This window comes from Aquarana catesbeiana, linkage group LG01, assembly GCF_042186555.1.
Source record: "Aquarana catesbeiana isolate 2022-GZ linkage group LG01, ASM4218655v1, whole genome shotgun sequence".
Taxonomy (NCBI): Eukaryota; Metazoa; Chordata; class Amphibia; order Anura; family Ranidae; genus Aquarana; species Aquarana catesbeiana.
The window spans coordinates 650,386,650-650,401,028 of NC_133324.1; the positions used below are offsets into that span (position 1 = coordinate 650,386,650).

The following is a 14,379-nucleotide window of genomic DNA, read 5'->3' on the forward strand; positions in this document are numbered from 1 at the left end:
AGGCCCCTTTCACACGATCGGACCGTTCAGGTCTGCCTGTCAGTTTTGACGACGCACCTGAACGGGCGCTCCATGTTAGCCTATGGAGCGATGGATGTCAGCGGAGACATGTCCTCTGACATCCAACCCGGTCCGATACGCAAAAAGCAGACGGATGGCCCTACGTCCGGATCCGTCACTATCGGATTGGGTGAGATCTGATGAAAACGGACACGCTGTCTGTTTTCATCCGATCCCTCCATAGGCAGCAGCGGTGCCTGACAAGCCCCTCCCCGCTCAGTGAGCAGAGAGGGACCTGTCATCCGCCGGCTCAGCGGAGATCAACGGAGAGATCTCCCGCTGAGCCGGCGGACCGAGGCGGGCTCCGTGGAAACTGAGTCCACCTCGTGTGAATGAGGCCTTACTGCTTGTTAGGATTGTGTACACTTTTGGCAACTGTTTATTGCCTGACTACAGTTCTACTTTCAGATCTTGTGCTTCCCATTTGTTTTTTTAAAGCCAGCAAAATAAAATTGTTCTTGTTAGAAATAATAATTTTGCCTTTGGTTTTCCAGAAGTATTAGGACAGTAATTTGATATTGGGGTGAATTCTGTTGGTGAGATTTTGATAGTTACATGCACACCAGAAAGAGAAATGACATCCAAGGAGCACACATTCAACACCAGGTGATGGGAGTTCGCCAGGCAGCTAAAAATAACACTGCGACTATTAAAAGAAAAAAGATGCTATACACATTCTTGGCATCCTCTTATTTTATGTGTGTTCTTGTAAGTTGAATACATTTCTAAGACTTGGTTAAATACATTTGTCCATTCCACCATAGCAGTAGTTTGGGTCCTTTTTTTCCCACCTGCTAAGGATTATGTTCAGCCCAACACATTGCTGTTTTACATAGAATCCTCACATTCCAGAATCTTTTTATTCATGCCTTACCCTATTAGGGGTTTGATGGATGTTAAGAGGATAGCACTGTGTAGTAAGATTTTATATAGCAGCTAGCAAGAACATTTGTACCAACCTGAAATTGAGCTGCTTACCTAAACAAAGAACATACTAAAGCCATTGGAACAACTTGACAGCCAAGCACCTAGCATATTCAGGAGTAGTTTACAGTGTTGATCTACATGCTTCACCCTTTTGAAACAAAACAAAAAAAAAAAACGCTGCTACCTGCAAAGGGAGCTGCCAAGTCCCAGAAGTCTAGGGAGCTTTTTCAGTCGGCTTCCACACTCCTGCATACATTGAAGGTTGCACCAAAAGTCCTGCATGCATGGGAAAACTGCACTGCATCAGTGTGATAGCATCGTAATTCTGCATTCTATCTGAGCAGAGTGTATTCCTAGTGATTTCTGAAGGGTTTTTTCCCCAGCTGTTTTTGCATGTGTAATTAGCTTCAGGAGGTTTTTTCTGGTTTGGGCAGGGGAAAAAGTTCTATAGAAGAGGAATTCCTCAGGCTTGAAAAGCTCAAAAGCATACGACAACGTGTGTGTATTATGCATTCACAGGTGTTCCCATTAAAGTCTATGAAATCAAAAACGCCTGAATACGCTTAAAAAAAAAAAAAACAAAAACACAAAATTCATGTGCTTTTATGTGCATAGGGCGACTGGGCATACAAGTGTGAACAGGCACAATTAGAAAGAATGAGATTTTGTGTAGAGAAATTAAAATAAACAAAAATGGCACAAATCTATAGAAAATCCACAATTGCATGAACCATTGTTAAAATCAACAATGATGATCGAGATCGATATCTATATATGAGTGTGGTGTGAAAAATATCTATATCTATCCCAGCACCTTCCTATTGCTGGCATACTATATATGTGTCTATATAGACTTATAAGTGCAAGTGCGATTTATACTGTGTGCCTCTATACAGTTGTGCTCATAAGTTTACATACCCTGGCAGAATTTATGATTTCTTTGGCCATTTTTCAGAGAATTTGAATAACACAAACTTTTCTTTAACTCATGGTTAGTGGTTGGCTGAAGCCATTTATTAATCAACGGTGTTTACTCTTTTTTTTAAATCATAATGGCAACAGAAACTACCCAAATGACCCTGACGAAAAGTTTACATACCCCAGTTCTTAATACCGTGTGTTGCCCCCTTTAACATCAATGACAGCTTGAAGTCTTTTGTGATATTTGTTAATGAAGCTCTTTATCTTCTCAGATGGTAAAGCTGCCCATTCCTCTTGGTAAAAAGCCTCCAGTTCCTGTAAATTCTTGGGCTGTCTTGCATGAACTGCACATTTGAGATCTCCCCAGAGTGGCTCAATGATATTGAGGTCAGGAGACTGAAATGGCCACTCCAGAACCTTCACTTTATTCTGCTGTAGCCAATGACAGGTCGACTTGGCCTTGTGTTTTGGATCATTGTCATGTTGGAATGTCCAAGAACATCCCATGCGCAGCTTCCTGGCTGATGATGCAAATGTTCTGCCAGTATTTTTTGATAACATACTGCATTCAACTTGCCAACAATTTTGACCAAATTTCCTGTGTCTTTGTAGCTCACATATCCCCAAAATATCAGTGATCCACCTTGGTACCTTTTCATCATAGGCTTTGTTGACTCCTCTCCAAATGTAGCATTTATGGTTGTGGCCAAAAAGCTTAATTTTGGTCTCATTACTCCAAATGACTCTGTTCCAAAAGGTTTGAGGCTTGTCTCTGTCACCAGGGTATGTAAACTTTTGATCAGGGTCATTTGTGTAGTTTCTGTTGCCATTATTATGATTTAAAGAGTAAACACAGTTGATTGATAATAAATGGCTTCAGCCAAACACCAAATCCAAATGTCAGTCTTTAACGAAAAAAAAAAAAGTGATCCAACAATTCATGTGTTCAAATATCTGATGTGCTCCTTCATCAATAAAGTCCTAAAATTACTCCCCAGAGGCTGTGGCTGGTCAGATTATAAACCAGCAATAACGCAGTGTATATTTAATTAGAAAGATCCACTTTTCACTCTGCTGATTTCCACTGTATCCACATGTCAGTTTTTCTCCCCTATTGAACAGCAGATAATTATGGGGGGTGAAAGAGAAATCTCCATAGTGTAATCTCGTTTTTTAAAAAAAGGTTTTATTGTTTAAAACTCAGTTTAAAATACACTCGCATTTCTTGAGCGTCAGCCCGACACTAGGCAACAATCGCAATCGCGTGTTACAATATATCTTTCTGCTCCTGGCTATAGTCCAAAGCTACAAGCCTTATTTTTACAAGAGCTTGATGGTGTCAGCGTTCTAGCCCCACTCTACTAGTTTAGTTGTGTAATGTCCTCATGGAGCTGCAGAGTGAAGGAGCACATCAGATATTTGAACACATGAATTGTTGGATCATGTTTTTTTTTTTTTTTTTTTTTTTTGTTGAAGATTGAAATATGGATTTTGTTTGTCACACACGCATTTGGAGATCAACATTTTTTTCAGTTTTTGGATTTTTGTAATTTGGGAGGGGTTTTTTTTTTTTTAGCACTGATTAGCAGTTAGTTGCAGTTATTAGATTTCCTTTGTAAAGAAATCTTCATATTGTATTTTGTGGTGTCACATAGATTGACACACATAGTATAATCGCACTTTGTCTAATATATATATTGCTAGCACTTTATCATTATACACTATATAAATATTTAACAGAGGTAGAATGTTGATGGGAAGGTGCTGGTGTGTGTGTATAATATATATTTTATTAAGACCCCTTTCACACTGGAAGTGTTTTTCAGGTGCTTTAGCGCTGAAAAATGCCTCATCTGCAATCCCAGTGTAAAAGCACTCACTGTGGCGCTGCGCTGGCAGGACTTCAAAAGTCCTGCCAGCAGCCTCTTTAGGAGCGGTGTATACACCACTCTTAAAGCACCCTTGCCCATTGAAATCAATGGGCAGCGGCACTTTTAACCCTTTGGCCGCTAGCTGGGGCCAGTTACAGCTAATTGCAACAATACACACAATCCATTTTAATTCAGTAAAAATGGTTGCTTATAAGGCCTCATGCACACTTTGTTTTTACAACTGCTGTTTTTGTCGTCAGACTGTTTGCTTTTTTTTTTTCTACAGTCAAACTCACCATCATGTTATCTGCATTCTGAGAAGTTTTTCAGCTGTAAAAACGCTCTAACGTCAAACGCGGCTCACCAGCGTGTTAACGTTTTTGATCCCATTTGATTAAAAAAAAGAGCTAAAGAACGCTGTTGTAGAAACACTGAAAAACTCACTGCAAAGCCACTACTATTTTTAAAACATCCAGTGTGCATGACGCTTAACTGTGAAATTCACTGAGAATGTGTAAAAAGAAAAAAAAAAAAATCAATCTCTGTCTCTCTGATCACCGCCACATCAGTCATATGATCGCATTGCACTGGTGGCAGTATGGGAAAAAAAAAAAATCACAATTTCTAAAAGCTCGCCATGCCTCTTACCAAATACCTTGGACTGTCTATTTCCAAAAAGGGGTCGTTTGGGAGATATTTGTACTGTCCTGCCTTTTTTGGGCCTCAAGAAAGGAGATGGGCCATCAGTACATACCACCAAAAGAAAGCTCTATTTTATGTGTGTGTGTGTGTGTGTTGGGAGGGGAGATGAGTACATACCACCAAAGAGCTCTATTTTGTGTGTGTGTGTGTGTGGGGGGGGTTGGTAAGTTTCATATGGGTAAAGTTTTGCATGACCGTGCAGTTGTCATTCAAAGTGTGACAGTGCTGAAAGCTGAAAATTCGTCTGGGCAGGAAGGGGGAAAAAAGTGCCCAGGATTGAAGTGGTTAACATCTTTTATTCTAATAAATTGTTGTTATTATTTATATATAATTTTTTTTTTTTTGCAGGAGTGTTTCAGAGGAAGCTGGGCAACACACAAATTGCTGCACAAAAAAGCAAGTAAGTAGTTTGGCTTAATATAACATTGTTTAAATTCATCTGACTGAATACGAGCATGGCAGCTTACGTACAAGGCAAAAAAATTGTCATAGTTTTAAGCAGAATTAAAAAACTACCTATGAATAATTTTAATTTGGTTGATTTTGTTTCCTCTTGCTTGGTCACTCTAAAAGTGAATTGCAAAAAACAAAAAAAAAGTTTGCAAGGGTCTCTGGTGACACAAGATCGGTGCTGTCAGCTGAAATAAAATGCATGCTAAGAGAAATGGCTTGACAAGTACAGCAGATAATACAGGGCAGGCCCCCACCCACTCTGTCATATTCAGTGCAAAAGAATGCGTGGACTCATTCACAGAGAATATTTTCACTGTGGCTATAGTATTTTGTTACTATGTTGACATATTTTGTCATTCAAACAAAAAAAAAATGCAGTTGGCAACATACGTAAAATCAGTACAAATGTTCAAATGGACCTGATCTTAAAAAAATCGAATGTAAAAATAGTGCTGAAGTGCAAGCACCTCTACTACTATTCCAACCGATATCTGTGTCTTTGATCCATTTGAATGTTAGGCCCAGGCTGTATGGGACGTTGACTGCACTCCAAATTGAACTTAAGCCCAGCCCCTTGTGACACTAAGCCTGCCATCTGTCATTCAGTTGTCAAATGCCAGCACCTCCACTGTCCACTGATGATCTGGCTTTTGAATGTTGATTATTAATGATGGGACTGAGGAGCAGAAGATGCTAGCAGTGCTTAATATAGACTTGGAGTGAAACTTGAGGCCCGGTGTATTGCCTTGGCCTAGGCTCTTAAGTGCTCCCCAGATACATGGCATCAATCTGAAGACTACCACAATTTACTAGCTTACTCTCCAAAAGGCACTTATTTACTTCAGCATTTTTTAATCCAGATAGAGAATTTCTTAGCTTTTATTTATATTCTGCACAAACTGCAGGCTAGATCTGTGCTAGGTATGAAGAGTTATGTTACAGCAGTTTAACATACAACGATCAGCTAAATATTATGACCCCCCCCCCAAAAACAAAAAACAAAACAAAAAACAGCCCTGACCCATTTAGGCATAGACTCCACTAGACCTCTGAAGGTATGCTGTGGTATCTGGTGCCACACCATCTGTAGCAGATCACTACCTTCGCCGGCTTGCCTTCTTCACAAAGTGCATCCGGGTGCCATCTCTTTGTCTGGTCAGCGACGCACGTGCACCTGGCCATCCACATGATGAAAACGTGACTTATCAGACCAGGCCATCTTCTTCCATTGCTCCAATTCTAACGCTCCCATGCCTATTGTTGGCGCTTTCGACTGTGGACATGAGTCAGCATGGACACCCTGACACTTTCTACAGCTAGCAGCGCCGTACAAAGCAAACAGCGATGCACTGACACCTTAGAACCATCATTGGCTTTTCCAGCAGTTTGAGCTACTTTTCTCCCTATGTGCATCAGTGAGCCTTGGCCGCCCACGACCCTGTTGCTGATTTGCTGGTTTTCCTTCCTTGGACCACTTTTCATAGGTCCTGACCATTGCAGACCAGGAACATCTCACAAGAGCTGCAGTTTTGGAGTTGCTTTGACCCAGTAGTCTAGCCAATCTCAGTCACTCAAATCCTTGACCCTTCTCTTTTTTACTTTTATATTTTTTTTTTCTGCTTTCAACATGTCAACTTCAGTAACCTTTTTACATGCTGCATCATATAGCTCGTCCACTTTTAGATGCCATTGCAACGAGATCATACATGTTTACTTTATCTGCCATTGGTCATAATATTATGGCTGATCAGTGTAAATACTAGTTCTAAATTGAGCATTTAATTGTACAGTACTAATGTCTATTTTGTAATTATTTTGTTATATAGAAGATGACAAAGGCAAGCGTGAGGTTTCACCATGGACAATGGAAGGTGAAGCCAACACAGATCCTTGGCCAGGCTATAGATATACTGGAAAACTTAGGCCATACTATCCACTGGTAAATTTTACATTTCTTGGTCTCTAATGTATTACATAGAGGTGTGTGAAAACCGTTGCAAAGTAAGCAAATTACTTTTGGGTGTTTTTTCTGTTGGCTAGATGCTTTCCTTATATTTTCGCAGTTGTCTTTTCTTTTACAGATCAATACTGGAGTTGCTCAGAAAAAAGATTCTGTTCTCTTCATCTGTTTCCTAAAGCCTGGTACACACAGGCTTTTTTTTTTCCATTCAGCCCAGCAGGCTTCACGAAAAAAGAAAAAAAAAATGAAGAAGCTTGCTGTACTAACTATGCAATGCTAGTAAGGCGATCTCCCTGCTGTGCTTCTGTGTTCTGGCGGGGACCGCCCCCTCACCAGGACACCGCAGTCAGCGCTCGCAGCCATTGGCTGTGAGCGCTGATTGGCTGCTGGTTTTCCAGCATGCTCGCTCGACAGAAGCCGATCGAGGATGGTAACTGCCGAACTCCCAGTTTTCGGACGGTTTTTGGCTTGTGTGTACCCATCATAAGAACGGTGGCCACTATGCCCACTTTCCTTCCAGCAGCCTCTGGTCTTGTAACTTACCCTCCTGTAGTTTTACAGTGAGCGGCAATGTAATTATTTGCTGTGGTGGGTGAACCTAGGGGTCTTGGACTTGCATTAGGACCTACCCGCTCTCCTTTCTTCATTTCAGTGACAGGCCAGGAGACACCTGGTCTGTCATGCTCACCTGCAATTGACAGGCTATGCAATAGAGTACTCGATTTCGCTCTAAAAGCCCCTCCTATTATACTTCACTCATTACTCAGTTTATACTGTATGCACTTGGCACCTATTTTGCAAAGTATGCATGAGATGTACATCATTTAATATGCCCTTTTTATGTATTATTAATACATGTAGCTAAAAAGACCATGTCGTACAGTGTATGCTGCGATTAGTGGCGCACTTCTGACTGGGCCACAAAAATGCTCAAAGTCCCACTCACATGCACACCTGTTGTGTATAAAAATTCTCAGTGTATCATGGGAGTAAAACAGGTGACAGAAAACAATCCACCATGTGTGTAAGATGAGCCAAATAAACTGTACTCATGCTCTCCTCCACCCGTGCGTTAGGCTGCTCACCTTACAATTTAACCCCTGCTTCACCAGCGGCACAAATAAAGCAGTTCCCCTCTGGGCATATCACAATGCACTGGCGTAAAGCTGACACCGGAAGTCCTCAATTCCATACACTTCCTCTAAGTGGTTGACAGGCTCTCCAAGTGTGCAACGATCAGCTTATGTGTAAAATCAGAATGGTGAGATCTAGTGCTCTCCGTTTAAAATCAATTTATTCCCATAAAAGATGAGTCAAACATACTCGTAAGTAAGGCACTATAAGCTGTGCTAGCTGTACAAGCATAGATGCAAATCTAACTGGATAGTCACGGTGTGACGTCTGTACGTGGGCTCCATCCCCTATACGTGTATCGTCAAGGAACAAGGCGTAGACTTCTTCAGTAAGGGGGAAGCTAAAGACGTCACTCCGCTGTTTAAATAGTCTAAAGCTGATATAACACAGCTAATCACCTGCTAATCCATTTACTTATATTAGCTGCTGCTGTTATATCAGCTTCAGACTCTATTTAAACAGCAGAGTGACGTCTTTACCCTTACTGAAGAAGTCTACGCCTTGACGATGTGCGTATAGGGGTTGGAGCACATGTACTGACGTCACACCGTGACTATCAAGTTTGATTTGTATCTAGTGCCTTACTTGTGAGTACGTTTGACTCCTCTTTTTTTTATAATTGACAATTTTTATTATTTTTTAACAGAAAAAAAAATTAACAATTACAGCACTATAGTATTGGGTACAGGAATAAAAAGAGGTCATAGTGTCACATTTCAATTTGGCGCATAGTCATCCAAACATTGGACGGTTAAGCCTGGTAATATAAACAGTTAGTAATGAAACGGAGTAGGTTAACTAGACTGTTAAGCGTTTCATACATTGTATCCATTAGTACCCTTTACATATGTATATAGCTTCACAAAAAGGAAAGGGAAAAAAAAAAAAAAATTAAAAGAATAAAAAAGAGAGAAGAAAAAGAGTAGATAGAGGGGGGAGAGAAAAGGGGGGGGAAGGTCGCCACCCATCGCCAAACCCGGGACAAGTCTGTGGGGGACGAGTTATAGATACATGTATGACCCCTATCATGAAGTCACAGGGGTCTCAAACAGAACCCAGGGTTCCCAAATACGGTTATGTTTCTCAAGAGTATCATTTAATGAGGCCGTAAGATATTCCATTCTTTTAACATCCCTAATCCTGGAGTGCAGCTCAGTCAGTGAAGGAGTCTCTTTTTTTTCATTTTAGAGCCACCAGGCAGCGTGCTGCAGTAAGCACATGCGCTAAAAGTTTTTTGGAGGCTTTTGAGAGGTTGGCAGGTGGAAGGCCCAAAAGAAAGATCTTCGGATCTAGAGGCACTCCAGTATCAAAGATAGACTGGAGCAGGGATTGTACCATACTCCAGTAAGGGCTGATTAGAGGGCAAGTCCAATAGACATGAAATAGTGTTCCCCTATCTTTATAGCATCTCCAACAGCGAGAGTCGGCTGTGGGATATATAGAGTGGAGCAGATCAGGGGTCTGATACCAATGGAATAGTATTTTGTATTGATTTTCTTTATAAAGCGTGCATATGGAGCTTTTAGTAGCCTGGTTCCATATAAATTGCCAGGTCTTAAGGGATAGATCTGAGCCCAAAGCCTGCTCCCACTTAGCCATATATGGGTGTCGTGGCCCATCTGGTGAGAAATCAGTGACCAGTATTTGGTAGGAACGTGAGATCATGCCTTTAGGGGACGAGCCCTCTAAACATAATTTTTCGAAGTCTGTCAGGGGGGAGAATCTTAAATTCGACCTCAATGATTGTGCATAATGGCGTATTTGTAGGTAACTGAAAAAAGCCTGTGTGGGAATATCAAAAATTTTTTGTAGTTCTTGGAAGGATCGTAGTATTCTAGTTTTAGGGTCAATTAATTGTCCATACCGAAATATAGCCTTATCCATCCAGAAATGGGACATCTGTGAAGTTAAGCTGTCAGGGATATTGGGTGTGAATAGGAATGAGGTGACTGGGGACGACATTGTGGTGAGCGGATATTTCAGTTTGGCCCGTCGCCATATTGTACGTAGAAGAGTCATTGGTCCTAGCAATTGTACGCTGCCTGGAGGTATATCAGAGCTCCAAAGCATGGAATTTGGGTGTATAGGGGCTAGCCATAACTTTTCTATCTGTGTCCACCTATTGTAAGCGTGTAGGGTACACCAGGAGGCATTAGGTCTTAGTTGGGCTGCTAGATAGTACTTAGTTATATTGGGGAACGCCAGTCCTCCTTGGGTACGTGGGGCATATAGAACCGATCTAGCAACACGGTGTCTTTTATAGTTCCAAAAAAAGTTTATTAGGTCACCCTGAAGTTTTTTTAGGTGTGAACTCGGAATGGGGATAGGAAGCGTCTCGAACAAATATAGAAGTCTAGGTAGTATCGTCATCTTCAAGGTTGCAAGTCTACCAAAAAGGGACAGTTTCAGGGATCTCCATTTATTTAAGGAGGTTCTAATAGAAGCGAATATTTGGGGGAAGTTGGCCTTGTATAGAGTGTCGTATGTGGGTGTAATATGCACCCCCAGATATTTTAAGGAAGAGATCCGCCAAGAGTATGGAAAAGTTTGTGAAAGCGTTGAGAATGTATGGGGTGATAAATTAAGAGGGAGAACCTCTGTCTTGGAGCTATTAATTTTATAACCCGAGAGGGTGCTATATCTCTCCAGCTCTGCTTGTAAGTTCGGAAGAGATATGTGAGGTTGGGTGAGAGTGAGGAGGACATCATCTGCAAATAAGGAGACTTTGAAGTCTCTAGTACGGACTGGTATACCATGTACACTTGGGTTGTTTCTGATATGGGCTGCCAGTGGTTCAATGCATAGGGCATATAAAAGAGGGGAGAGTGGGCAGCCTTGGCGGGTCCCATTAGAAATTAAAAAAGTAGGGGAAGTTGCAAAATTAGTGCGAACCTGGGCTGTTGGGGCTGAGTATAGGTGGGTGATAGCTCGTAGGAACGGGCCCTCAATACCAGCCCGGTTGAGAGTCGCGAACAGGAAGGGCCAGCCCAGCCTATCAAAGGCTTTTTCAGCATCCAAACTGAGCAATATTGCCTCTAATTTGTTCCTGTTCGCAACCTCAACCAGGTCAATGACCCTCCGGGTGTTATCCCCAGCCTGTCCACAAGGAATAAAGCCCACCTGGTCTCTATGGACCAGAGACGGCATAAAGTTGTTTAATCTATTGGCCAGTATTTTCGTAAAGATTTTTAAGTCTGTATTTAGAAGTGCTATCGGCCTGTAATTGGATGGGAGGGTGTGGTCTTTCCCTAGCTTTGGGATTAGTGTCAGATAGGAGTTTTGCATATCTCTGGGGATGGGTGCATTAGAAAGAAATGAATTAAAGAGATTTGTCATATGTGGGAGTAAGTGTGGTAGAAACGTCTTATAATAGAGGTACGGTAGTCCATCAGGCCCAGGGGCCTTATTATTTGGTAGCAGTTTAATTGTTTCTGTTATCTCCTCCTCCGTGATGGAGGCGTTAAGAGTCTCCAGGGCAGAGGGAGTGAGCTTGGGAGTGTCCGCTTCTGCTAAATAGGTGTAGATGGCCTGGGTTAGGTCAGGAGGAGGTGGGTTGTGCGGGACATTCGGGTCGTTATACAATGCGGAATAAAAATTGTGAAAAAGTTGTGCTATTTTGTCAGGGTGGGAGTGGAGGACGCCATTTGCCTCCCTAAGTTGTGTAGTGGTGGCGGTTGCCGCCTGATCGCGAAGCTGTTTCGCCAAAAGTGTATGTGGTTTGTTGGCTTTGTCGTAGTAAGTCTGTCTAAGCCTGATTAGCGCCTTTTCTATCTTCCCTATTTCGATATCTCTCAGTCCAGCCCTTACGCTAGTGAGTTCTCTAAGGATTGTCAGGGATGGGGACTTGAGCAAGCGCATTTCTAGATGCTTGAGTTTGTCCAGAAGGGCGCTGCGTGTGGTATTAGCGTTTCTTTTTAAGGCCGTGGAAAGTGAGATACATTGGCCTCGTAAGACCGCCTTATGGGCCTCCCACAAAGATGGGGCGGAGATCTCAGAGGAGCAATTTTCCACAAAGTATTGCTTCAAGGTTTGTTCTAGTTCTATTTTGGATGGGTCATGTTTAAGTAGGAAGTCGTTTAGGCGCCAGTGGCATTTGCGAAGGGAGCTCGGGGAGAGTGTCAGAGATAATGTGATCGGTGCATGGTCCGACCAAGAGATGGCCTGAATGTCTGATTTCGTGCATGTTCGCAGCGTCGGGGCATTAACAAAGAAATAATCTAGTCGTGAGTGGGACATATGGGGATGGGAATAAAAAGTGAATTGTTTAGCTGATGGATATGTGGTGCGCCAGGTGTCAAACAGGGCATATTTCCTAGTAAGTTGGCGAAACTGGGTGGATGTTCTATTGGTGTTTGCCTGAGATTTCCCCCGACCCATTGAATGTTTATCAAGACCTGGAGAATGGACAAGATTAAAATCTCCTCCGATCACCAGGTATCGATGGGGGGCCTTAAACAAGCGGTCAAAGACCCTAGACAAAAAAGGGATTTGATTCGTGTTTGGGGCATAGATATTGCATAGAGTGATATTCACTCCTCTCCAAAGGCCTCGGAGGATGAGGTAGTGTCCCAGAGGGTCAGAGTATAGGGATTGCAACTGGAAGGGGGAGCCTTGCTTAAAAAGGATTGCTACCCCTGCCCGTTTATGTGGGCCAGAGGTCTGATATATATGAGGGTATTGCCGTCGTGCGAATGTCATGGTGCCTGTTTTATCAAGGTGGGTCTCTTGAATGAAAATAATGTCCGCTTTAGACCGTTTGAACTCTCGTAGCGCTAGGCTTCTCTTAACATTTGAGTTAAGGCCCTTTACATTTAGTGAAAATATATCAATCATGGTGGGTATTTAGTGGAAAGGTACAGTAGCTTACCTAGCAGGTGCAGCAGGGCCTTGGAGTATAGGAGGTCCCTATAGTGAGTCTCCATGGTGGTTGCGGTATGAAAGCCTATGACCCCCTGAACATGAACCTGGTCCCGGAGATGGGCGACGGCCAGGGAATTGGAAAGGGAGAGAGAAATAGGAATAGCAGTGGGAGAGAAACATAAGAAAAGGTACAAAAAAGAGAAAAAGAACACAAAGGTTAGTGCAACGTTAAGGTTATTCAACCGTTCACAATATAACCCACCTACACAGAGTGATGGGATGGGAGACTCCGAAGGGCCCCCTCCGACGTCGGGGCCAGAAATACCAGCGTCAGAGAAAATAAAAAAGAGAGCCATTCGGAGAGTCCCGGGGGGGAGGAAAGGATAGACCCAAGGGGGAGAGGATAACCTCCTTCCGGGCCTGCCTGCATCTTAAAAAAAAAAAAAAAAAAATTTTTATGAAAACTTAAGTAACAGAAAAAACAGGGAACCTGCATGCATAAAAATGGCAACCGACATGTCTATACTTATGTCACTGATCTGAATAAAAGAATAAACCCATGAGGCTTTTGATTCGTGGAAGTTGAAGCAAAAGTAAGATAACTTCTATGGGTTCAAAAATGATGGTATAGAGGTATACGTATATGAGATTTCCTCTGCGTAATAGTATTCTCCTATAGTTTAACCTCCAACAAGGGGGGAGGCAAAACAGAAAGGGGGTGCCATGTCCCTCCCCTGAAACAGACAAACAGTGAGAAAGAGGGGAGAGAGTGAGAGTGGGGAGCAGGTGCAGGTAGATGTAGGAGAAGGGAGAAGGAGAGAGGGAGGGGGGGAGAGGAAAAAAGAGGGGGGAGAAAGGGGAGAGGGTAGAGAAGAAGAGGGTGTGGGAGAGAGAGGGGGAACATAGGGGGGGGGGGGATGGCACAACCCGACTAGTTATGTAAGTCCTATCTAAACCTTATGATCACAATCAAACATGCATTGCTAACTCAAGAGAGAATCTGTTTGCTGAGTAAGTCCATACTATAAATGGGTAGGGTGAACAGGATATGTCTCCGGGTTCTCAGGTAGAAAAACAGAAAAGGACAAACCATACGAAACTGAGGTGATACAACTGGGTAAGATGAGAGTTCAGATGAGCAGCAGTTCAGCGCTGACGAGGTGGAGGAGACGGACCCGCGGATCGTGGTCTTGTGCGTTTCCGACCTGTAACCTGGATCCAAGGGTCTGGGCGAGGCGGGGGAAGTGGCAACGGTTCCCATCCAGGGGTAGGTGGTACCGGTATATCCAGTTCTCTGCAGAAAAATTGAAGATCCTCCGGATAGCGAAGGGTTGTGGACTTTCCGTCTTTTTTTGCCGTGAGGCTGAAGGGGAAACCCCAATGATAGCGAAAGTCATGCTCTCTTAGCAGGGTGAGGAGTGGTTGCAAAGATCTTCTCTGTTGGAGGGTGATCCATGAGAGGTCTGGAAAAAGTTGCAGGGAAGCCCCGTC

The 14,379-nt window shown here is 42.8% G+C and overlaps 1 protein-coding gene across 1 annotated transcript in view; it reads left to right on the forward strand.

The window, feature by feature from the left end:
• Window positions 1-14,379, forward strand: part of METAP1 (methionyl aminopeptidase 1) — a 66,157-nt gene that overhangs the window by 17,935 nt on the left and 33,843 nt on the right. Inside the window, exons 2-3 of the mRNA XM_073601263.1 lie at window positions 4,830-4,881; window positions 6,761-6,873. Of these exons, the coding sequence (XP_073457364.1) occupies window positions 4,830-4,881; window positions 6,761-6,873 (165 nt within the window). The remainder of the gene's footprint in view (window positions 1-4,829; window positions 4,882-6,760; window positions 6,874-14,379) is intronic.